We start from the raw sequence: 25350 nt of genomic DNA on the forward strand, positions 1-25350 counted from the left end.
CTGCCGATGCCCACAGCCCACCGCTGCCCCCAGGAGTCCCCGTGTGGGCTGAGATTCATCGCCCTGGGCAGAGACCCGCTCCTTAGGGTACGCAGCTGTTTTCAACCATGAACACACCAGCAGGCACATGCCAACATCTACCTGGAAGAAGTGACCTACGACTTCATTCATGGATCCAGGAAAAAGTTCTGAGACCGGAAGAAAGCAACATTAGGGGCCAGCAGGCTGAGCTGGGTTCTGCGACCTTGGGCAAGTCTTTCCCCGTCACTGGCCCCCGTTGTGTTATCTATTTTGGGGCAAATGAGTTTGTAAAATGTATTTTTTTAGTTTGCTCACTTTTTTTTTTAGATTTTTTTTTATTTATTCATTTTTATTAGAGAGAGAGAGGAGAGAGAGAGAGATATAGAGAGAGAACAGGAAGCATCAACTCCCATATGTGCCTTGACCAGGCACATATGGCCCAGGACCGGCGACCTCAGCATTCCAGGTCGACGCTTTATCCACTGCGCCACCACAGGTCAGGCCTTAGTTTGCTCACTTTTAATGTTAAAAAATGTCACCCGGCAGGGCCTGGTATGTGATCTGTGAAACTGCAAATTACCTTCCTGCTTGGGAGGGGCCATTGTCTTGCTAATGTTTGCTGAAGGAGAGGTTTTTGTGCCAGAAAGTTTTGAAGAGATGGAGAAGAGGCAGAGAGAGAAGCCATGTTTGCAGAGAGAACAGAGAGAATGAAGTCGTGCAGATGGGTAACCAGAGCTGAAGGGTCTTGTGAGCTCCGCTGAGACTGGTGGGGCTTTTGATTCTAGGAAGAACCGGAGAAGATTCTCCTGGTTGTGGAACCGGAGAATGTGTCAGGGCTTTGTGAGCTCTGAATGAAGAGGGGAGTGTTTTTACCTGTGTGTGTTTGCTCGTTGGCTGGTGTGAGGCTAGCTTAAGGGAATGGCCCACCATTTTTTGGCTCCACTGTTTCTTTACCGTCTGTCGAAATCTAATGGGAACCTGCATGTAAATGGCCACGACGGGCGAGAGGTTGGACCAGTTGATTTCGATGGTCCCTCCCACTCAGCTCTGCGTTGGGGATGGTGGAAAAGGCCACGGGGTATGGGTCCATCCTGGACTGAAGTCCAGCTGCTAGAACAGTCTCAAGGAAGATGGAAGGGACAGGATTTTCCTGCTGAACCCTTGGCCAAGACCCCCGGACTGGCCTCGTCGGGTGTGGCACTGTCTGGAGCCGCAGACAGGACTCAGCCAGGAGCTTCCCTGCTCGTGAGCGGTCCCGGCTTTGAGTTCCAGAGTCCGAGCCTGCTTATCAGCTGCCCCTGCACAGTGACTCTGGCCATCGCAGCTTCAGCCAGACAGGGGGTTTCCGCCCGGCCCCACAGGGGCTTCTCCTCCTTCCACGGGAGAAGATGCAACTCTAAGAAGCTCTGTTTAAGATGAAGTGAAACTACTCCCTTCTCCGTTTGCTTTCTCCCCAGCCCTGTCCCATGTCCGGGAGGGGGTCAGTGCAGGGGCAGAGGCCCGGCCAGCAGTCGGGGTGGGTGGGGAGCAGAGAGGAGAAGCGGAACCAGCACCCCAGAGCAGCCTGCGGTCTGCGGTCCTCAGGCAGCACAGAGAGTGCTCCTGCAGAGCAGGCCAACCCGGAGCGCCGCACGGACACCTGCTCGTCCCCCGAGGTCAGTCAGGGCGGCACCCCGCCCCTTACACGGGAGAAACTGGAGGCTCCGGAGAGGTGGGACAACCTGTCCAAGGTCACACGGCAGATACAGGTGTGGGAGGAGCACAGGAAGCCACAGGGGGAGGGGGCGGCAACTTTCCCCGAGTCATAGTCACAGGGTCACCAAAGGACTGGAAACCGGGGACAAGAGGGTTGTCCCACAAAGAAGCCAAGGGCAGAGAGGCAAGGTCACAGCCTGTGTGCTTGAGAAGCCCCACGTCCCTCAGAGCCACGCCCAGAGAACAGGTCCCAGCACTGGGTTCTGGAGAGACATCCCAGCCCTGCGCATCTCTGCCTCTGTTTCCCCATCTTTAGCCCCCACTTCTGCCCTCCGCGCCCCCTGGGGGGTGGGCGTGTGAACTGAATGAGATAAAACATGGTCGGGACCCGTTAGTACAAGGCACGCACACAGTAAGCACTTGAATGCCAGGTATCATCATTGCTACTATCAGTAAGGATGACAAAACAATAGCCCTTTGTCCATCATACATCAGCCCCCGAGGGCGGGCAGGTTTCCGGGAACGCGCCCCTCTGACCGAGCAGGTAAACTGAGGCTCAGAGAGCGCCTTCTGCTTCCTTCGGTAGGAGGGAGGAGTTGGGCTGATGCGCCCAGCCCAGGCGACCTCTCCCTAACTGGGCAGGGAGCCGGGGGAAGGCAGGGAAAGAGTGTACCCACCCTGTGCCCCGCTTAGCCCATAGTTGCCCTTCTCAAAGAAAGAGGCCCCCACAGGGTTCTGAACCGAGCCTCCCCGTTCTCAGAGGTGGGCCCAGTCTCCCAGGCAGCTCTGAGGCCTGAGACAACAGCTCTGACCCCTTGAGCGCAAAGCCCGGCTGGGGGCCGGGTCCCTGCCTCCCTGGCCGAAGGGAGGAGGCCGGCCGTGCAGCCGGCAGCGTTCACGGGAGGCGGTCTCTGTCCCGTGGGTGCCCCTCATGGAGAAACTTCCAGCCTCTCCTCCTTGAGCTCCATCTCGTCCTGCGCCCGGCCCTCCGGCTGCGCCAGGCGGCTGCCCTCGTCCCGGGTGATCTTCCCGGGTGTCTTCAGAAACCTGGAACCCCGTCCCCGGCAGCGAGTCACCCCCAGCCCCGGCAGTGGGGGCCTCCCGCCCCCCCTAGCTGCAGCCCCACTTTCCGTCTGCACCCCGGCCCGCGGCCACCCACCTGAACAGGAGTTTCTGCCCCGGCTCCTTCTTAATGATGTTCAGCTTGTAGTAGTGGCGGAGGGCCCGCGACATCTTCTCATAGGTCATGTTCACCCGGTTCTGGAAGGCACAGCAGCTGCGTGACCCCCCCACTCCCCATCCCGCTCCTTCCCGGCCTCGGTTTCCACACCTGGAAGCAGCCTGGGGGCTCTGTGAGGGTGCACGAGAGTTCTCTTGGGTTTGGAAGGGAAAAGGCAGGGGGCGGTCAGGGGAGAAGTATCGGGGTGCTGCTCTCATCTACCTGGCTGCGAGCCACGGGCAGGAGAGTCACATGCTGCTTTTTTCTTTTCTTTTTCTTTTCTTTCTTTTTTTTTTTTTTTTTTTAAGAGAGAGAGATAGGAAGGGAGAGAGATGAGAAGCATCAACTCATAGTTGCATCACGTTAGTCGTTCATTGATTGCTTCTCGTATGTGCTTTGATGTGGGAAGGCAGGGGAGGCTCCAGCCTAGCCAGTGACCCCTTACTCAAGCCAGCGACCTTGGGCTTTAAGCAAGAGACCTTGGGATCATGTTGATGATCCCGCACTAAAGCTAGCGAGCCTGTGCTCACACCGGCAACCTTGGGGTTTCGAACCTGGGACCTCACTGTCCCAGGTCAACGCTCTATCCACTGCCTCAACACCGATCAGGCCACATGCTGCTTTTAAATAGCAAATGTCACAAGTAGTAACAAATAAATATTCACTTAGTTGGAAGCGTGATCAGAGAGGCAGCATGGTGGCTTGGGCCCACGGGCCATGTGACCTTCTCCTCTCTCGCTGGGGGCAGCAGTGCAGGGTAAGGCAAAGCAGCTGGACTCTGGTGTCAATTCAAGCCCTAGCTCCGCCGTCTGGCAGCCGTGTGCCCTCGGACAAGCTTCTTTACCTCCCCGATTCTGGGTCCCGAGCTATATAACACGAGGACAAGAACGTCCGTCTCACAGGTTCGTAGTAAAGATTACATTTGCTAGTTCACGAAAGCACGTAGTATGTGCTCATTAAATGAACCTCAGTCCCCGCACCACCCCGTACTATGCGGGGATGGACCAGATAAGCACACCCAAACTCGAGTCACCTGCACGTCTGCAGCCACCAGCTCTACGGAGAAGCCACAAGACAGTGGAGCACAGAGCTACATGCCGGCTGCTCCAAGTCCCCACTCTACCACCTGCTGGCTGCAGGCGCTTGGACAAGCTGAGAAACCAACCCGTGCCTCAGTTTCCCCATCTGACAACGCCTACCCTCACAAGGCGGTTGTGAGGGCTAAATGAGTTAACATAGCCTGACCAGGCGGTGGCGCAGTGGATAGAGCGTCGGACTGGGATGCGGAGAACCTGAGTTCGAGACCCGAGGTTGCCAACTTGAGCGCAGGCTCATCTGGTTAGAGCAAAAACTCTCCACCTTGGACCCAAGGTCGCTGGCTCGAGCAAGGGGTTACTTGGTCTGCTGTAGCCCCATGGTCAAGGCACATATGAGAAAGCATTCAATGAACAACTAAAGTGTCGCAATGCGCAACGAAAAACTAATGATTGATGCTTCTCATCTCTCCGTTCCTATCTGTCTGTCCCTATCTATCCCTCTCACTGACTCTCTCTCTGTCTCTGTAAATAAATAAATAAATATCTTTAAAAATAAATGAGTTAACATAGGTAAAGCCCTCCGAGCAGTGCCTGCCAATCAAACGCTCTACCATTTCAGGAAAGGCTACGTATTACAGATGATCATTATCAGTATTAGTTTTTCTTAAAAGGTTCTTTTTTCTTTTTACTTCAATGAATTAATTTATAGACAAGGACACTTGCTTTGTATCACCACTGTAAACCGTGAGAGAAACATGAGAGTTAAGTTTTAAATCCTAGTTCTTACTGAAATAGGTTCTTGGTTATTGCCCCCCCCCCCCGGCAGACACCCAGGGAGGCACGGGCAGTCCCCATGTGGGGAATGCCAGTCCCCGTCATCACACAGGCCTTTGCGGCCCTGTCACCAGAGCTCCTGAGGGCCGAGACCTGGGTTTCTGTCCCAGCTTCCCCCAGGGAACGGGGTTCCTCATCTGGTCCAACCACTCACGGCGTACGATGGTACAGTTCATGTCAACACACTCTGAAAGGTCTCCGTGCCAAGTGGAGGTGGGACCAAGAAATCAGAAGGCAAGATTCCCAAGTTCCAGGGACAGTCCCCAGCCTCAGGAAGTAACTGTCTGTGGCTCAGGTTTGCCCAGGATAAAATGATCCCAACATCTTCTGGAGCTGCTGTGAAGCCCCGTCAGGTGAGGACTGTGCCCGCCCTAGTGCTGAGCGGTCCATCTGACCGCCGGCCTGTCCTCTTCCGGATGCACTGGGACCGTCCCGCCCGCTGACTGACGTTCTCACCTTGTGGTTTCCCCAGAGTCTGGCGAGCCCGTTCGGATCCACAACGCGGAAGGTCTTGGCCTTCTTGTCTTCCCATCTGATGTAGGACTCGTACCTGGGGTCAGAGAGCAGCTGGTACACATAATCCCACAGCAGCCGGCAGTCTGCAATGGAGCACAGGGGTGTAGGCAGCCGCTCTCCGGGGCTGCACGGGTGGGCATCAGGAAGGCCCTGGGGCCCTCGAGGCTGCAGCCCCGGCATGCAGCAGGACCGTGAGGACCACAGTATTAGCAGAAACGGGGCACCCATTACTCGCTGTCTCATTCAATCGCCCTAACTCTGAGGTGTAGCTACCCTTATCCCCAGGAAGAGATGAGGGAGGCGAGGGGCTCAGGGAGGTACAGATGTGCCCCAAGGCACAAGCTCCTAGGTGGCAGGCAGAGCAGACAGCTCTGCTGACAACAGAGCCAACGCCCTTCTCGCAGGGGCAGGCAGCCTCCGGGTCCCTCTATGCCCCTGGCAGTCACTCGGCATCCCTCCCGGGACTCTTTACAGCAGGGTCTAACATCCATCTCCATCCTGAAGGCAGGAAGATCAAATGTACCTTTGCAGAGGGCAAGCAGCAGAGGGAGCCCGGGAGCTCAGAGCTCTCCAGTCCCACTGCCCGGGCCTCCAGGCCAGTTCCCTCAGCTGGGTGATGTGAGCACAAAATAACAGAACAGACCAAACAACAACAACACACCCTTAGCCCAGTGCCTGTGGCAGAGTCAGTGCTCAGAGAATGTTAAGTGTTCTTATTTTATTTTTTTAATTATTATTATTTTTTTGTATTTTTCTGAAGCTGGAAATGGGGAGAGACAGTCAGACAGACTCCCGCATGCGCCCGACCGGGATCCACCCAGCACGCCCACCAGGGGCGACGCTCTGCCCACCAGGGGGCGACGCTCTGCCCACCAGGGGGCGATGCTCTGCCCACCAGGAGGCGATGCTCTGCCCCTCCGGGGCGTCGCTCTGTCACAACCGCTAGCCACTCTAGCGCCTGGGGCAGAGGCCAAGGAGCCATCCCCAGCGCCCGGGCCATCCTTGCTCCAATGGAGCCTTGGCTGGGGAGGGGAAGAGACAGAGAGGAAGGAGGGGGGAGGGGTGAAGAAGCAAATGGGCGCTTCTCCTATGTGCCCTGGCCGGGAATTGAACCCGGGTCCCCCGCACGCCAGGCCGATGCTCTACCGCTGAGCCAACCGGCCAGGGCCTTAAGTGTTCTTATTTTAAAAACCATATAACTGTGACTTAGTGATTCCCAGTCACTTCCAACCCAGAAGCCAGGCTCTTCCCCTCTGTGGTGTCTTAGCATAAACACAGTGGCCCCAGCACGGCTAGATAGAACACATCGCCCGGTGCTTATCTGTCAGTCTGTCTGCTTGCCTGTCTGCTAGTCGGTCCTTTCACAACCAACGCAAAGTGCCAGGGTGTCACCTGGTGAGAGCTCAGCCCTGGGGCCACCCCGCCCGGGCCCACACCCCAACGGTGCCATGCAGCGCCGTGTGAACACGGGAGAATCACTCAGCCTTCCTGTGCCTCGTTTTCCTCATCTGGGAGCGGGGCTAATAACAATCCCAGCCTCAAGGGCTGCTGTGGGACTAAATAAAGAATCATGCCGCCTCAACTAGGTAAAAGTAAGTAAGGTCTTAGATGCTCATCTGACTGACTATGACAGGCTTCACCATCTCTGCTCTGGAGATCAGGGGCACCTGGCAATGCCAGGCTGCACTGCTTGCTATGGCCAGACTGTGGCCAGCACACAGGACAGTCACCCCACACCCCCACTGCCCAGCACAGGCAGAGCCTCTCATGCCCCAGATGAAACCCCTTGTCACCTGTCACCTGTGACGACGACCGCCGCCCCCCGCCAGGCCAGGGGAACACAGCCTCCTACCCACCTGCGATCCTGCCGTCGATGGGGGCTGGTGACGCCGTCGAGAAGGAGCAGACTCCCTCGGCCCTACAGCCGAACTCCGCACAGTGAGGTAAGTCGAGGGACTTCTCCCTGCTGAGGGGCCACTTGGCCAGGTCAGGGGTATCCAGGAGGCTCAGGGGGTTTGAAAGCCCCAGATCTGGTGGCTGCTGCAAGAGGCCTCTTTGGGGCACCATCTGAGAGAGCCTGGTCCCCTCTGTAAGCAAATGGCACCCTTGATTCCATGGGACCAGAGCCTCCCCCAACCCAGCCCCCTGGATGACATGCCTGGGGGCCCGGTGGGGCAGCTCTCCCAATGATCTTCCTCCGCCCAGCTCCTGCTTAGAGGTCAAGGAGGCAGGGGAGGGCGTGGGCGAGAGCCAGATAGCCCTGTGCTCACCCCAGCCCCTACACAAGTAACTCCGTCTCCCAGCGTTCCTTCATCTGTAAAACTGTTTGCAAAGCCAAGTCCTGAAAGAGCTGGGTCCAGAGCCCGGGGCCTGTATCTCAGCCTAGTGTGTTCTCCATCCACGCAAAAAATATTTATTGGGAACCTTCTATGAGCCAGGCACTGTTCTAAGAATCTTGGGGACACATCACTGAACCCCGAAAAGCCCATGCCTTCATGGAGCTTATAGTCTAGTTGAGGGTGGGGGCAGGTAGATGATTAAAATAAGAAAAGGAAATAGGCCCTGGCCAGTTGGCTCAGTGGTAGAGCATCAGCCCAGCGTGTGGAAGTCCCAGGTTTGATTCCAGGTCAGGGCACACAGGAGAAGTGATCATCTGTTTCTCCACCCTTCCTCTTCTCTCTCTGTCTCTCTCTTCCCCTCCTGCAGCCATGACTCAATTGGTTCGAGCGATTTGGCCTTGGGCACTGAGAGTGGCTCCTTGACCTTAGGTGCTAAAAAATGGCTTGGTTGCTGAGCATGGCCCCAGATGAGTAGAGCAGAGCATCACTCCCTAGTGGGCTTGCCAGGTGGATACCAGCCGGGGTATATGTGGGAGTCTGTCTCTCTGCCTCCCCTCCTTGCACTAAAAAATAAATAAATAGTAATAAGAAAAGGAAATAGAAACAGTATATAATAAGGGGTTAAAATAAAGCAGCATAAGGCAGAGAGGAAATCCTGGGAAAGGTGCATGTTGCTCAGGGAAGGCCTCATCAACATGTTAGCATCCGAACAGACACCTGAAGGAGGTAGAGGAGTGGGCTATGTGGGAATCTAGAGAAGGGAATGCCAGGCACAGGGAACAAGTGCAAAGGCCCTGAGGCAGGAGTGTCTCTGACTTGTTCAGTGAACAAGGCAGCCAGTGTGGTTGGAGCAGCTGAGCACGGAGGACAGGGGTGGCAGAGGACGGCAGAGGGTCAGGAGATCACTGTCAGAACTGGAGCCTTGACTCCAGGTGAGACGGGAGCCATTGGAAGACTTGGAGCAGAGGTGTCACATGACCTGACTAATGATTCTCCCCTGCTGCTCCGTTGAGAACAGATCGCAGGACGTTAAGAGGAGAAGGAAGAAGGCCAGTGAGGGGGTCCAAAGCTGGGAGAGAGAGAAAGCAATCCAACGTGGCACCCAGCATTTTGGCCAGAGACAGGAAGGAGACAGGAAGACCTGGGGGAGAGGCGGGAGCCTGGTATTTGTTTCAGGAGTCGAGTTGCTCTTAGAGTTGAGATGGCCACTCGACATCCCAGTGCAGGGGTGGGGCAGGCAGTGTGGGGGCTCAAGTCTCCAACTCCGAGAGGTCCAGGTGTACAGGGGCGTCACCGGCACTGGCTGGCACTTCACACCCGAGACTAGGTGAGATTACCCAGGTCTGAGTGCAGGCAGACAAGAGGCCCCTAGCCCTGGGGCAATCCTGCATTCAGAAGTCCAGGAGAAGAGGAGAACCAGGAGACTGGGAAGGAGTGACCAGTGGGGTGTCCTAGAAACCAAGGGAAGGGTTTGGGGGAGGAGGGTGACCCACTGGATGGGAGGCTGTGAGAGGTCACAGCAAGTGGACACGGTCATCCGTAAGTGCAGGTCCCCAGAGACCCTAACAAGAGTGGTTTCCATGCAGAGATCAGGGGGAGAAGAAACAGACACCATACAAACAACCTTTGCTGGAGAGGAGAGCAGAGCAAGGAGGTGAGAGGCAGGGCCTGTTGGCCACAGGGCTGGACCACGGGCTGCCTGTTGCAGATCCCAGAGGGCAAGATGTGAGGGCTGGGGGCGCAGGGCAGGGAGGGGACAGGGGTTCCCCACACCTCTCCCTTTTCATTACTTTGCTGGGGGAAGCCCTGCCCTCCCAACCCTCCCAATCAGGCTCAGAGCTCAGATAAGAGCCTCCTCACCTGCCAGAAGGCAGGGGCAGTACTGACCAGGCATCTTCTGCCTGAAGGCCCCTCCCAGAAATGGGCCACACGCCAGGGCTTGCCGCTGGGTCTTGATATACTGGAGCAGCTCGTATAGGACGTCACCTGGGGTGGAGCGGGGGCGGGCAGCTGATCAGACTGGGTGGGCGAGCTGGCCTCATTCCGCTGCAGTCACCTGCCCCTTGGGTGGCATGTCCTGTCACAAGCCCAGTGCTGATGGGGAGGAGAGGCGGTAGTGTGGTAGGGGAGACAGGGCCCCAGGGAACGGGAGGGGAAAGTGAGGGAGCAGGCTGGGCCCCGGAACTCTGAAAACAACAGCCGAGTTGACCCCTTTGCCGCAGGGCAGCTCTGGCTCCGATGGAAGGAGGGGCGTGCGCCAGTGTTCGGGGCTGGCAGGTGAGCGTGGCCCTCCAGCCAACGCCCCCGCACCTCCCCCTGGGCCCAGCTGGGTTCCCACGGCTGGAGAACAGAGCCAGGGAGCTCGCAGACCTGAACCTGGCGCGCGGAGCCGGAAGTCGTCCTTGGTGAGGATGCAGAGGGCGCGGCCGTTCATCTCGAAGCCGTGCTGGGCGGTGCGCTGCAGCGCGTACTCGCGCTCGGCCCAGCGCAGCCAGTGCAGCACGTCCTCCCGGCTCCAGAGCGCCGGCTGGATCCCTGCAAGCGCAGCACGCACGCGGGCTGGGGGCGGGGCCGGCGGGGGCACTCTCCCCACCAGCCGCTCATCTCATCCTCCCGTTCCTGTCACCTCCTCCGAGAAGCCCACTCTAAACACTCCTGCCTCCCACGCCCAGTCACTGTCTCTGTCACCGAGCCCTGTTCTTTCCCCTCCTGGCACCTTACTTTTTTTGTGATTACACTTTACATTTATATAATTATATGTTTATGCTTATCATTATCTATGCATTATGTATGTAGTCACATCTATTTTTGGTGCTCCCTCCCGCCTCACCCCCACCCCAGCCCATTTTCCAATCACTCATTCAACAAATGTTTAATGAGGGACCCCTCTCTGCCAGGCACTGGGCTGGGTGTGCTGGGCACACTGCGTGTATGTTCCAGGACAGTGCCTAGAACGCAGTAGGTGCTCGATAAACACGCGTTGAAGGATTGCGTGAAAGACCAACCGTCCTGCAAAGAAGGGGTTGTTACTGTTTTCCAAGTAAGGAAACCGAGGCTCCCAGAGGTTCAGTCACACAGGAGCTTGAGGCACACCCCGGTCGGGAACCAGGTCTGTCTGTCTGTGGTACCTTTCCACTCCGTGGTGACAGCTCAGGTCAGGGTTGGCCCAGGGAACAGCTCAGGGGGCAGAGGAGTCCCCACCCACCCTTGACTGCTGTGTTCCCACCTCTGGGCAACACTCAGACAAGTGGCCACCTTCTTCTCTCCCCCTTCCCCGCCCCCTCTGCTTTGGCAAGTGTGTTCCCAGTGCCGGTCATTTACCCCCTCCCCGACCCCGGGGCATTTAGCAGCAGGGCTACAGCATGACTCCCGTGGGTCCCGGGCACTCTTGCCTTCATGGGCCTCTTCCCTCACTAAATTTCTTTTTAAATTGTGTTTTATGACTGCATTGGCATAAAGCTAAGTATTTGTTACAGATTAAAACATTTTCTTCTACCTGAAAGTTATTTTTTCTTCTGATTTCAAAAGAAATCAGAATTGTTTCATGGGCCCCTGAAAGCCCTGGACCCTCAGCACTGCCCTGTGACGAATCGGCCGGGGTCTGCTCTGGGGCGTGCTTTCTCTGGCAAGAGCTCTGTGTCCCTCTCAGGACCCCCCCCCCGCCCCCGCCGTGTGAGAGTGGAGGAGCCTGGGTAAGGAAACTGAGGCAGAGGGGAGAGGCAGCTGTCCAACATCTCACCCTGGCAGTGACAGAGACCAACCCAGCCTCTGACTGTCTTGCTCCCAAACAACACAACAGAGAAAAGTAGTTTTCACTGGAACCTGTTTTTTTTTTTTTAAAAAAATGTGCATCAGCCCTGGCCGGGCGGCTCAGTGGATAAAGTGCTGACCCAGTGCGCCAGAGGTCACAGGTACGACCCCTGGTCAGGGCATGTACAAGAAGTAACCAATGAGTGCCCACTAAATGGAACAAGTAAGTGGGCGATGAGTTGATGCTTCTCTCTTCCCTTCCTCTCTCTCTCAAACCAATGGAAAAACATTTTTTTCGATGTGCATCATCCTCTTATTCATTCATTCCTTCCTTCCTTCAGCCAATATCTAACAAGCACTGGCCATGTGCCAAGCACTGTGCCATGGGGATAGGGCACAGAGGGAGACTGGCAGGAGGGAGGGGCCTCAGCAAAGTCAGTGACAGTCTAATAACAATCTTGATTGGCGGCCCAAGGGGAACGCGCACTGCGCTGCCAACGCAGGATGCAGGCCACGCGGTCTGGCTCAGAGGGGAGGGGAGGCTTTCCCGGCCTCATTCTGGGACCTACGAGTGAACAGGAAGGAAGAATACATGGTGGAAATGGACCAAAACGTTACTTAAGGGGAGAAGAAAGAATAAAGGTGACAAGTGATCTTTGTGGCGCCACACAGCACAAAGTCATGTAATCAGGATCTGACGGTACTAAACTAAGATTGACAAGAATCACTGAAAAAGAAGAGGGAGCCTGGAGGGGGGGTGTCTGTGTGTGCGTCTGTGTGTATGTGCGCAAAGTTAAAATACGGCAGGGGTGGGGTTTCAATTCAGTGGCAAAGGATAGTTCATTTAAGATATGGTAAAGCCACGCAGAAAAAATATATTTGAACTCTAACCTCCCACCATTCACAAAAACCAATTTCTGATTAGTTTATGGCCTAATGAAAACTTCAACAGAGTAGAAATAAGAAACCATACGCACTAAAGAAGAACAGGGGACACGTCAACCATAACCATGAAAGGAAACTCCGAGGCTGTCATAAAATGAAAGACATGTTTGGCTACATCAATTTTTGTACTTGTGACAAGGATATCATAAACAAACCTAAAAGAGGTCAGATTCTGGAAAAAAATACTTGCAAATGACAGAGAAAAGGTTAAAGCCTAGATAGGTCGAGGGCATCTCTGAGGTTTTTTTTTGTTCTTTTTTTGGTTTTATTGATGAGAGAGAGAGAGAGAGAGAGAGAGAGGAAGGGCGAGACTAAGACAGGAACATTGGTCTGTGTGGTTGCTGTATGTTCTCTGACCAGGGATCGAACTGGCAACCTCCGTGCTTCGAGCTATCCAGCCAGGGCTCTGAATATTTTCTAAAACAAACAAACAAAAAAATCTTACCTCAGTTTACAGTGGAGCAGGATGCTCCAGTCCTACTGACCCATGGGGCCCGAGAATTCCTGGCGGTGGAGGCTGTCCAGAGCTCAGTAAGGCTGCTTAGCAACCTTCCTGGCCTCCGCCCGCTAGTGAGCAGCACACGCACACACCAAGTTTTAACAACCAAAAATGTCTGCATACATTGCCAAATGTCCGGGAGAGGGGCGGGGCAGAATCCCTGCCAGTCGAGTACTCCCGTGTGGTAGAGCAAACCGGCTAATAAACTAAGAAACACGTGGGAAGTGTCACCTCCACAGTCAGGGCCAGGCGCAGTCACAGGAGAATGAGATGGTGTTTTAATAACACCTACCCCGGGCAGGAATGCACGGGCAAAGGCGCCTTGCTGGTGGAAGTGGGGATTTCGGGCCTGGGCGGGAGCGCAGCCTGGTGGTACACAGACAGCCGTGCGGTTTCAGATACGGAGCTCCTGTCGGGAGCCTGGCCTGCCCGGGCTCCTGCGGACAGCTGGCCGTTGCTTTTTTTTTTTTTTTTTTTCCCCCAGCATTGCCTATTTCATGATTTCTGAGGCTGTCAGTCTAAAGATCTGAAACTATGATTCCTGAAGTCAAAGCGGCCCATTTTCCTGTGTTTGGCCAGAGCGTGGAGGAGGGATCGCACTCCGCCCCCATCCCTCCCCCCTCCCCCACACCTCTGGCCGTTCTGCCTCCGCGAGAAACTACAAGGACACTAAGAGGGAGAGACCCTGCACCTGCAGACATTATCAAACACAGATGTGGTTTTTGCTCCCAGGTCCACAGGGATGGGCAGGGGACTTCCCAGGCTGTCGCGGAGGGACCCTGAGGTCACACACAGCCCACAGCAGCACCTGAAACCTTGAAGCCTGCCATCTGCCTGGAGGGTGATTCCGTTTCTCTTTCATTATGGTGTGATCTCTCCTATGCTCACCTTTCATCCAGTCCCTGTCACTACCTCCAGTCCAGTGACAAAGAAAAGGGACTTCCTCACTCCCCATGTTTTCAAAGAATACTGAGGTCAAAAGGCTTTTCGAATAGGACTTGTACCCTAGGAAAGGACCAGGTTCCAAGCAGTGAGTGGGTCAGCCACCCAGCTCGGGGCCAAACCCCCACGCTCAAGGTTTGGGTTCTAGCTCAGCCCCTCACTAGCCAAGTCACCGCTCAGCCTCTCTCAGCCTCAATTTCCCCCCTCTGTGAAGTGGGATAATAGTGCTGCCTCTTTGGGCTGCTGGGTTGAGGGGCAGTGTGGTGCAGTGATTAGGAGCCCAGCATTTCTACCCCTAGGTAGAGACCTCAGAGACACGGTGACCACATCCAAGCACGTGCATGCAAATGTTCATTGCGGCTCTCTTCACAACAGACAAGAACCGGAAACACCCCACATATCCATCAGCCCAAGAATGGACAATCAAATTGTGATATTTTCATGCAATAAATGATGCTCGGTAATAAACCAGAAAGTCCAACCGAGCGCCACTCACGAAACCTGGATAAAGCTTAAAGATACTCTGCTGGGGAAGGAAGCCAGACATAAAACTGAGGTAAGAAATTGGCCCTGGCCAGTTAGCTGAGTCTGTTAAGAGCATCGTCCTGAAATGACAAGGTTGCGGGTTCGATCCCCGGTCAAGGCACACACAGGAAGCGCCCAATAAATGCACGACTGAGTGGAACAACAAATGAGTGCTTCCCTTCCCTCTCCCTGTTCTCTCTCTTCCTCTCTCAATCAATAAATAAAAATAAAATAAGAAATGAAGCCTTGGCCAAATAGCTTGGTTGGTTGGAGTGCCGTGCCAGAGTGCAGAGGTTGCCAGTTCGATTCCCTGGTCAGGGCACATTCAGGGGAGAAAAAAAAGAAGAAATAGCACTCCTCTGGGGAGAGGTGTCAGGAGTGGTTGCTCTCTGGCAGGGAACTGACTGGGAGGAGGCACCAGGCAACTTTCTGGGGCGCTGGAAATGGTCTAGACAGACCTTAATGTTCGTGATGGCTACGCAGGTGCATACATACATAGAAATTCATGGAGTTGTCCACTTATGATCAGTACACTTGAAGGAAAACATACAGCAACAAAAAATACCCACAACGGTGCCTGGCCAGCTGTCAACAATGGGACCTAAATGACTGTCTCAGTTTCCTCATCTGGACCCGCCTACAGCAACCAAAGTTAGAACACACAGTGCCAGCCACACAGGCTGTTCCGAGGACTCCGTGGGAGAATCCATAAAGCCCATGTCTGGTGTGTGGCATGTGCCCTCCAAGACAAATAGAGCTCTTACTGTAAGATGAAGTCACACTTGGGAAATGCCTGGCACGGAGCCTGGCACACCTAAGAGCCCAGCCAGTGCTGGTGAGTGTTGGCTAAGGTGTGGACTGCCCAGGAGTCTCCGGGCCTTGTAACTGGCATGGGCGCACTGGGTCTCCCTGGCAGTCTATCCAAACCTCTGGGGCTTCGCCTGCAGGCCAGCCCATGGCTTCTCCCCCTCTTGGCAATGGCCCCCGTGTTTTCAGTTCCTTCACACCAACCATCTTTTGTCTCTCCAGACTCCAGCCAGCTATCACTGTACTTGTCCTGTCCCAAGACTTGCTTGCTGGGAATTTCCAGCTTGGCTGGCTCCCAGTTTCTGGACAGATCTGAACAGAGACTCTGGTGGCTGGGGCGGTGGGAGGAGCTGCCTGTCTAGGGCTCGGTGGGAGGGCTTGGGGGGATGTCTCCCTAAAGCAGTGGTTCTCAAATTGTGTGCCAGGGCACACTGGTGCACCCTATTAGATTTCCAGGTGCGCCCTATGGTATTCCAGAGAAATATGTGCCTGTTGGGGACCAAAAAACCAACAGGGTGTTTGGAGTTTACATTTTGGGGGGACAGAGGTGTGGGGAATTGGCTGTAAGCTGACAGTCTGCTCAACTCCCCACCTCATTTGCCTGATTAGGTTGCAAAAGGCTGTTAAGCTGTGGTGCTGGATTGTTTACACTACCCCCCATGTTCCCCAGAAAGACTAGAGGCAAGTTTCTTCTATCCTTTGTTTGATGTAAAGTTAAGATGATATGTGGGGGTTTTCTGCACTCAACACAGTTAAGAGTAAAAAGAGAGGAATTCTTCAATGTATGGATGAGGAAATGAGAGTTTGCCTTTCAAACATATGCCCAAACATTGAAGAAATCGCTAAGACACATCAGGCTCATGTTTCTCATAAACACAAGAATGGAAAAACTTAACACATTTGTACTGGGAGCTACAGAATTTACTAAATCTTACTAAGAATGCATCTATATATATAAAACAATAATTTTTTGTCATTTTTAAATTTTTTAACCCCTCTTTTTTACAAATTCTAAAAAGCATAACTCAAAAAATGTAACATAGGCCTGACCAGGCGGTGGCGCAGTGGACAGAGCGTCAGACTGGGATGCCAAAGACCCAGGTTCGAGACCCCGAGGTCGCCAGCTTGAGCGCAGGCTCACCTGGTTTGAGCAAAAAAAAATCTCACCAGCTTGGACCAAAGGTCGCTGGCTCGAGCAAGGGGTTACTTGGTCTGCTGAAGGCCCGTGGTCAAGGCACATATGAGAAAGCAATCAATGAACAACTAAGGTGTTGCAATGCGCAACGAAAAACTAATGATTGATGCTTCTCATCTCTTCGTTCCTGTCTGTCTGTCCCTGATTATCCCTCTCTCTGACTCTCTCTCTGTCTCTGTAAAAAAAAAAAAAGGTAACATAAAAATGTTTTTTAATTTCAGAATAAATTTAATTTTGTATTTATTTTGTTTAAATTATCATAAAGCACGCTTGGACTTTATTTTTTTCTTTAATATTTGACTTAATTATTATAACATATTTCTTAGAAATTTGTATATAGTGTGTCTACAATTATTTGTAGGATTTTTTGTTTTACAGAAACAGAGAGAGAGTCAAAGAGAGGGATAGATAGGAACAGACAGACAGGAACGGAGAGAGATGAGAAGCATCAATCATCAGTTTTTCGTTGGGACACCTTAGTTGTTCATTGATTGCTTTCTCATATGTGCCTTGACTGTGGGCCTTCAGCAGAGCGAGTAACCCCTTGCTGGAGCCAGCGACCTTGGGTCCAAGCTAGTGAGCTTTGCTCAAACCAGATGAGCCCGCCCTCAAGCTGGTGACCTCAGGGTCTCGAACCTGGGTCCTCCACATCCCAGTCCGATGCTCTATCCACTGCACCACCACCTGGTCAGGCAGTTGTAGGATTTTACATGCGCCCTGACTTCAAAAAGTTTGAGAATCACTGCCCTAAAGAGTCAACATTCTGCCTGGCCTGTGGTGGCGCAGTGGATAAACCTTCAGCCTCGAATGCCAAGGTTGCCGGTTCGAAACCCCGGGCTTCCCTGGTCAAGGCACATACCGCAAGCAAGCAATGAACAACTAGCCTGAAACAACTATGAGTTGTTACTTCCCATTCCATGCTCCCCTTTCTCTCCTGTCTCTGTAAAATCAATAAAGTATTTAAAAAAAAAAAAAAAAAAAAAAAGAGTCAACATTCTGCCCCCACCTGCAGAGCAGGGCTGGACATGGGGCGCCCCTCGTCCCTCCGCTGCGTTGCCCTCATTGCCCTTACCACCAGGTGTAGGGTTTCCTCATGTAGTCACTGCACTGCCCCCCCACCCCAACGTGGGCACCATGAGCCACAGGCTGTGTCAGTTGCAGCCATTTTTGTCTCTCCAGCACCTACAGCAATGCCAGCCACATAGTAGATGCTCAATAAAGATAAGCTGCCTAAGCAAGGGAGCTGAGCTAATCAGTGAGGGCCAAAACGGCCTCTGGGGGTCCTGCCCAACCCCCTCTGCACCCCCAGCCCACCTGACCAGGTCTCTCTTCCCACTGCACCCCTCCTCTCTCTTGCTCAAGATACTCAAGTGGCTCCCAACTGTCAACCTTATCAGGTCAAAAACCCCGCAACCGGGTTGTCCTGGTTCCGAGACCCCATTGAGGGCCCCCAGGACGAAAGCAGGGCACCGGGTAACGTGCTTGGCTGGGCTCCTAAAAATGGAGGCTGTCACTGTTTGATGCTGGAGGCTGTTGCTCAGAGTGAGTGACGGCTGTGGGGCCTGAGAGACGTAGGTTCAAATCTCAGCTTCACCATTTTACTGGTGGGTGACTATGGACAAGATCATTCATCCCATTGTAAGGTCAGTTTCCACATCTGTACGGTGGGGATAGTGGCAGAACCTCCTTCCCAGACCTAGTGAGGGCATCTATTCCGACGGCATATCTATGTTCTGGATATGCCCGGCATAGTACCTGGTCAAGACTAAAAGCCCAACCGTGGGCTTTTGTTATGATGACCAGCACCCTCACTGGGGGAGCCTGCCTTGTTTCTCTGCCACGATGACTATGGGTCAGCACTAACATTGTTCTTAGTTTACTGCTGACACTGTCTGTCCAGGGGCCCCTCAGATCTGTCACCCCAGTTCTTGCCCTGGTTGTTTGGCTGATACTGCTTTCCTTGGTAATCACACTCAGTTATATGGTTGTCGCCAGGCTGTGGGGACAAGGCCAGCACGCACAGCTCTACTGTCCCGCATTAAGGAACCATCTGAAGGGAGGAAAGGGGGAGCAGCGTGAACCCCAGCCACAGCTTGGCTTGGCTTGTGCCCGAAGAAGGGGTCTTTTCCACTTTCACCACAGTGCACACAGCCCAGCCCATGCCCTGAGCTTAGAAGAAAAGGCTCTTTGTCCATTTGTAGGAATCTCCCATCTGTTTGCTGTTTGCTATACTCCCTTTCATTGTTGGGTGATGACGCCACTGTCAAAACTCCCAGCTTCACCCTGGCCGGTTGGCTCAGTGGTAGAGCGTCAGCCAGGCATGTGGATGTCCAGGATTCGATTCCCGGTCAGGGCACACAGGAGAAGCGCCCATCTGCATCTCCACCCTCTTTCCCCTTCTCTCTCTCTCCTCCTTCTGCAGGCATGGCTCAACTGGTTCAAGCAAGTTGGCCCAGGATGGCTCCATGGCCTCTGCCTCAGGCACTAAAAAAAAAAAAAAATAGCTTGGTTGCCAAGCAACAAAGCAACACCCCAGGTGAACAGAGCATCACTCCATAGAAGGCTTGCTGGGCAGATCCTGGTGGGGGTGCATGCGGGAGTCTATCTCTCTGCTTCCCCTCTTCATACTGAATATAAAATTTAAAAAAACTAACAGCTTCCACAACCTTCTCTTCTAGTCTCCATCCACCCTACTCCACATTGCCTTTTGCTTTAAAGCCTGCATCCTCCTAACTTACTGTTTCAAACGGGCCTTGACCGAGGGCAGCGTTTCTCAAACCATTCTGACCTCAACCCACCGTAGAAAATGAGCCTTATGTTATGACCCACACACGTGTATACAAATAGCCAAAACAAAGTGTTTGTGAAATCACAGTGACCTTTTCTGTTTACTACGTACTCTGATAAACATTGTGTCACTTTGAAACAAACTGATTTGACACACTGGTTGATGCCACCTCCTTAGTGAGTCTGCACCAGACTCTGAACATCACTGTTAAGACTTAAAGGTGTGAATGAGTCCGCAGATGCGTCGTGGCCAGTAGCGGTGGCGACACCTGGGGGTCCAGGAGAGGTGCAGAAACCAGGGCCCCACCCGAGACCTACTGTACCAGGAGATTCCTGAGCACCTTCACCTGTAGAACGCCCTGCTCTAGGGTACCAGGAAGAGCCACGGCTGTTAGAATCGTATCTACTAAAATCAGTGCCCAGGACTATCTTTTTTTTTTTTTTTTTTTCCTGAAGCTGGAAACGGGGAGAGACAGTCAGACAGACTCCCGCATGCGCCGACCGGGACCCACCCGGCACGCCCACCAGGGGGGACGCTCTGCCCCTCTGGGGCATCGCTCTGCCACGACCAGAGCCACTCTAGCGCCTGGGGCAGAGGCCAAGGAGCCATCCCCAGCGCCCGGGCCATCTCTGCTTCAATGGAGCCTCGGCTGCGGGAGGGGAAGAGAGAGACAGAGAGGAAGGAGGGGGGGAGTGGAGAAGCAAATGGGCACTTCTCCTATGTGCCCTGGCCGGGAATCGAACCCGGGTCCCCCACACGCCAGGCCAATGCTCTACCACTGAGCCAACCGGCCAGGGCCCAGGACTATCTTATAAGTGACGAATGTGAGCTTGAGCCGGGGCGTGAAAACTCCGTTGAAGCTCCCGAGGGTGTCTTCCCTTGGCCACCCCGCCAGGGAGCTGTAGAGGACCGTCCTCTGCCTGTGACCTCTGAAGGCAGGAGGCAGCCTCTCTGTCTCTGCCTGTGGCTTAGCCACAACTAGGAGCTTTGAAAGTCAAAGTCAAAACACAAAGATGCCTCAATCCCTCTACCTCCGGCTGCAGGAAGTGCACGGAGCTTTCTTCCAGGAGTGCATGCCTGGGACAGCAGGAGACTCGGGACTGAGACCTGAGTGTCCTGGGTGAGGGCCCCATCTGACCGCGGGCGTCACGGTGATCCTTGCTCTCAGCGAGGCTCAGTTTCTCTGCCACTGAATCAGGCTGAGCTGGTGATCATGTTTAAATGGCCTCCTCTCGAGATCCCCCAAGGTGTCTCTTGGGGTGGCATCCCCTCCTCCCAGACTCACTCCAGTGACCTCAGCCCCGGGCCTGTAAGTGGTCATAGGACTGGCACTGCCTTCGTAGCTCCTGACGGCCCCCTCCCCCCACCCTGGCCACGAGCAGACAGACCCTGAGACGGCGGTGGGGGGCAAGTCTCCCTCTCTCTCCACTCGCACAGAGGGACGCAGAGTCTGACTCTCCTTTCGTGAGCGGAGGCCATTCTGCTGGAGGCCGGCGCCTCCTATCCCTGCGCCCCGCGCCTCCTATCCCTCCGCCCGGCGCATCCTATCCCTCCGCCCGGCGCAGCCTATCCCTCCGCCCGGCGCATCCTATCCGGGCGCCCCGCGCCTCCTATCCCTGCGCCCCGCGCATCCTATCCCTCCGCCCGGCGCACCGCAGTCACCAGGCATCACATCATCCTTGGAGTGGGCTTTCCACGGCCCTCCTGCTCATGCCGACTCCCAAGCGAAACCGAACCTGCTTTGTGTGTTCACCGCCCTGTTGGGGCAAACCAGCCCTAATGATGAGAACGGAAGGTGGACGTGGAGGAGGGAATGGGGTGGGTGACCGGCAACAAATGTCAGAGAGCTGCCCAGTGATGGAAATCCAGTTTCCAGCCGTGTCAGAGTCAGGCTGACACCATCACCCCAGCCACCTGAAAGGTCAGACCCTCCCGAGCTGTCAGGAGTTTGCTGATTTGGGACTCTGTCGACAGGAAAATGAGTCATTTAGGGTACCCTATCTTTCAAGACTGTTAGATGTATACTAAAGGCCAGAACTGTGTTGTCTCAATATTTTCAGAAGTAAATATGAGTCATGGAATCTACGAAGAGAAAGGCAGAAGACGCGGTAGTGCCCTGCCCATGGCCCTTGGCTCTCTAACCTCTGCACCCTGAAGGCGGCCAGGCGTTGCCCTTGACCCTGCGCCTGACTCAGCCAGTGAACGGGGCACCTTGAGAAGCTGGGTAGTCCAGAGCCCTGGAAGCAGCCGTCTACCCATCAGGAGACCCAGCTTCCTTACCTCTGGGTACAGACAACCTCGGCTGTGCTCTCACTGCCCCCCAGAGGTCCCCATTGGGACTGAGCTCCAGTTGCCCACAGGGCTAGCTGGCCTGGGAGAACAACACTCTTGAATTCCTTCTCTCCTCTGTGAAGTATTTCAGGGTCTGCTTCTGGGGAAACCTAACCCAGGGCAATAGGACTAGTACCACGGGAGTTCTAGATCGGTCCCACGACCCTGTATTCTGAGTTGAGTAACCAGAGAATGGGCTGGCTCAAGGGGGGAGGAAACTCCTATCACTAGAAATGTGCAGAAAGGCCTGATGACCATCGCGGAGGGGCCTCGCTGAAGGAGGTTTCAAAAAAATGAAAAGGCTTACATAATTGTATTTACCGAGGTGGTTAACTAACCTTTCTAAGTCCCCACTTCTGTACCTTGAGCAAAGGCACCCAATGGAAGGCAGAGGACTGACGAATACTTGACCTCGGGCAGAACAAACCTCCTGGGCCTCAGTTTCCATATTTGGAACATGAGGTTGTTGCCTGAGGTGACAGCTAGGGTCTCTACCAGTCTTGACATCCTAGGGCTTGGAGAGCCAGCTGTGGGCGTGGTCTCTGAATAGGGTGGTGGCCTTCCGGGGCATGCAGAGGGCCCTGGGGACCCACAGAGAAGCCCTCCCTCCTGAGGCTCAGCGTTCTCAGCTGCCAGAGAGGACTGATTAGGTGATCTCTCAGGTCCTGCTCAGCAGTAACACTCAGGGTCTTAGGTCTGTCCCCGAGGTCCTGTTTTTCTTCCTCACCATGGCTTGGGCTGGGAATGGAGCCCAAATCCTACCCTCTATGTAAGTGTCACCAAACATCTCCCTGGAGCAGCCCTGAGCCCCAAACTCCGGGTCAGGGTCAGCATCTGGACAAAATGAAACAGCAGGGGTTCCCTGCAGGGCTCCTACCCTCTCCCCAAACACAGGGCACTCCCCTCCACCCAGCTCTGCCAGCACTGAGGGCCTCCTCGGCACTCCAGGCTCCTCACCTGTCCCTGTGTCCCTGTCTCGGCCCCCACCTTCCCTCTAATCATGGAAAGGCAGGCTCTGTCCCCCATTTTAAAAAATACCAGGCAGTAAAGAGCAGAGGCTTTAGGGGGCTGCGGGATCTTCCTAAGGCCTGTGGAGTCCGACCCCACATCCTGCTCAGTCCTGTCGGTGCCTCGGAAAGCACTTTGTGGCCAGGAAATGAGATGGGTGTCAAATCAATAAAGCAGTATTCCATCCGCAGGGCCAGCTGAGAGGAAGTGGCCTGGGCACTTCACAGTCCAGGTCAGGCGTGACTTCCTACAGCTGCCCCAGGACCCCCACCCAGATCAAAGACCCTGCCCACGGTCAGCCAGCTGCCTATCCCACACGGTTCCTACAGCTTAGGAAGTGCATTTAAAGATCTCTTAGAAGAGTATTGGCTGCACCAAGGCCTTGCACAGAGAGCCTGTGTGATCTCCAACGCATCACTTAGCTTTCTACCTCTCAGCTTTGCCATTTGAAACACGGGCATAAACACGGGCAGTCTACAGCCTGCCCCACAGCTGGTTGCCTTCAGGCAAGAGCAGGACTTAGAAGCTGCAATGAAGGCACTGCACGGCCAATACATTTCCTGTGCTTATTTTGGGGTGGATTTGGTTTGTTCTTTACATCATTCTTCTGCTGCTTCTCTGCCATATCCCAGTTTTTTACTAATAAGCACATGCTACTTTTGTAACAATAAAAAGTCAACATAATTTTTCACAAGAGGATTCCACATACCTACAACTGTCCACTGCTTAGCCCCGGCTGGCTTACTCACTCACAACGCCCCCAGCTCTTTGTCTTCAGACTCCAGAGAAAGAGACCCAACTGCTCACGGGGTCCCCAACCTTCATCTCACCAGTGAGGGGACGGGCACCCTCACGCTTGGGCATGTCAGCGGTTCTCTCTGCAGGGAGGCTCCACATTTACCTCCTCTGACCTCCTAGTTCAAGAAAACCCAGCAAAGAAATAGCAAATGGAGGGACGTTAAGTCCTCGGACAAGAGAAGTTGACGCCTCCCATCTATGTCCTTTTCAAACATCTCCCGTTCTCCTCCCCTCTACTCACGGAGTCTTCCTGGCAGCTTGCAGATGCCAGCCTCACCCAGCAGGTCCACCCACGCTTCACATCTGGCTTGGGTCTGGGTACCTGGAGGTGGCGTGGCCGCCACGGGGCTCACAGGAGAACCGGCCAGCGCTCCCTCCTGGGCAGAGGAGAAACCAGGGCAGTCAATAGAGAGCCTCTTGGTACCGGCACGGTCATCCTTAAACGTATTAGAATTTTTTTCCACGGGAAAGAACATCCATCCCCCTGTCTACCATAAAGGTAGGAGCCATGTCGGTCTTCAGCTTGACACCATTAACATCTTGTACACGGTGGACGCGTGATAAATCTCATCTTTCCTATTCGAGCTTTTCGTGCATGTGCTTGAGAAGTCTGCCCTGTCAAGACTCTGAGGGCTTAATACTTCTTACTCACTGGGGGCCTGAGGGGCCCGGATAAAAAAATCTTAAGTCAGAAATAAACCATTAAATGCTATTTTCAAAAGAGAAAAAGAAAGGATACATTTCTGAGCCCCAAAGTCCCCCCACCAGGGAAGTCTGTGCCTTTCCAATATTCCAATCAGCGTAGCCCCCAGAGGACACTCATCAAGTCCATTCATCCAGAGGATGAAAGGGGCCGAAGGATGCTGCAGAAACAGGAGGCTCCTGGGGGGGGGGGGGCTCACGCCTGGTCTCAAGCTGCAACATCGTGAAAAGTAAAAGTGAAACTAGTCCCAGCAAGAGTCACTTGCTCACTCCAGGATCCCCGAGAGAGGGTAGCGTTCATCTCCAAGGAGGGCAACTTGCAGTGAAAGACTGCGGACCTGAAGCCAGCCAGGCACACTCCAGAGCCTGGGTCACTGCTCGAGAGGATCCAACACCTTTCTGGGTAGTTCCCGCTTCATTGCTGGCCGCCCCGCCCCCACTCTGCCCCAGTTGGTGCTGTTTCCCAGGTAACCCAGCCTCAGAGACAGTGGGGACTTGCCAAGCTGGAGAAGGGACTGGCGGCCCCAGACTGGCCTAGGGCTTTCGAGAAGACCATCGACTCCTCCACCCTGTTCCAAGCCAGAGGAGGGGGAATTCCGGGCCTGTGGCTGCGGGCCTGCAGGCCCGGGAAAGGCCAGATGCCACCCCCCCACCCTCGCGACCCCCGAGCTGGGGGAGCTGGAGCACGGGGTTTCCGCATCAAGCCAGGGAGCAAGCAAAGGCAGGGATACGGATCGTGGAGAGAGGGGATCCGAGAAAGGCCTGGGGGGGGGGGGGGTTGCGGAGTAGAGCAGCTCTGGGCCCGGTTCCGAGGCTCCCAGGGAAATAAGGCAAAAGCAGAGGGACTCTAAGAAGAGGGCCCCTGCGTGGGGGTTGTGCGTGCCCCCTGTGAGGGGCTGCCTTGTGCAGAAACGTGCAGAGACTCCACATGCGGGTGCAGCAGGGGTGAGGAGAAGGGAAGAAGGAGCAGCACGCAGAGGGGTTTCAAAGAGAGAGAGCGTGAGGAGCCGGGAGGGATGGATGGCGAGGTCTGGGCGTGTGGCGGGGAGTCAGATCCCCTCCAGGAGAGAGGAAGGGGGAGGGGAGTCCCGATGGAATGGTAGGGAAAGTTAGGTGGTGGAGAAGCGGTGGGGGTCGGTGGCGCTCGCGCTGCGGGGTTCGGCGGCCAGGCTCTTACCTGCATCACAGGTGGAGGCGCGGGAGCCGCCCGGCTGTCCGTGGTGCGCGCTGCCACGCCTGCGGCTGCGGGGCCCTGGGCCGGCACTCCGGACCCTCCCCTCCCAAACCCCTAACTTGCCCCGCAAAGCGGAGAGGTCTCGCGGGAGGAGATCTCTTCCAAGAAGTGCCGGGTGGTGTGCGCTCGGTTCCCAGGCGCGCGGGGCGCTCCGGTAATCGCTAT

At 54.7% G+C, this 25350-nt stretch overlaps 1 protein-coding gene across 2 annotated transcripts; it reads right to left on the minus strand.

The window, feature by feature from the left end:
* Positions 1-1649: 1649 nt before the first annotated feature.
* On the minus strand, positions 1650-25350 carry ETV7 (ETS variant transcription factor 7). 2 transcript variants are annotated; one of them, XM_066252918.1, is made up of 8 exons: positions 25129-25350; positions 23491-23626; positions 10032-10196; positions 9549-9647; positions 7179-7409; positions 5263-5405; positions 2876-2976; positions 1650-2763 (listed from the first exon to the last, which is right to left on the minus strand). In XM_066252918.1, the coding sequence occupies exons 1-8, from the start codon at positions 25132-25134 to the stop codon at positions 2646-2648; spliced, it is 999 nt and encodes a 332-aa protein (XP_066109015.1). In that variant the 5' UTR covers positions 25135-25350; the 3' UTR covers positions 1650-2645. The 2 variants fall into 2 exon arrangements, with proteins under 2 accessions (XP_066109015.1, XP_066109014.1); XM_066252917.1 differs by having other exon boundaries at positions 9522-9647.

Source organism: Saccopteryx bilineata, chromosome 1 (genome assembly GCF_036850765.1).
Source record: "Saccopteryx bilineata isolate mSacBil1 chromosome 1, mSacBil1_pri_phased_curated, whole genome shotgun sequence".
Taxonomy (NCBI): domain Eukaryota; kingdom Metazoa; phylum Chordata; class Mammalia; order Chiroptera; family Emballonuridae; genus Saccopteryx; species Saccopteryx bilineata.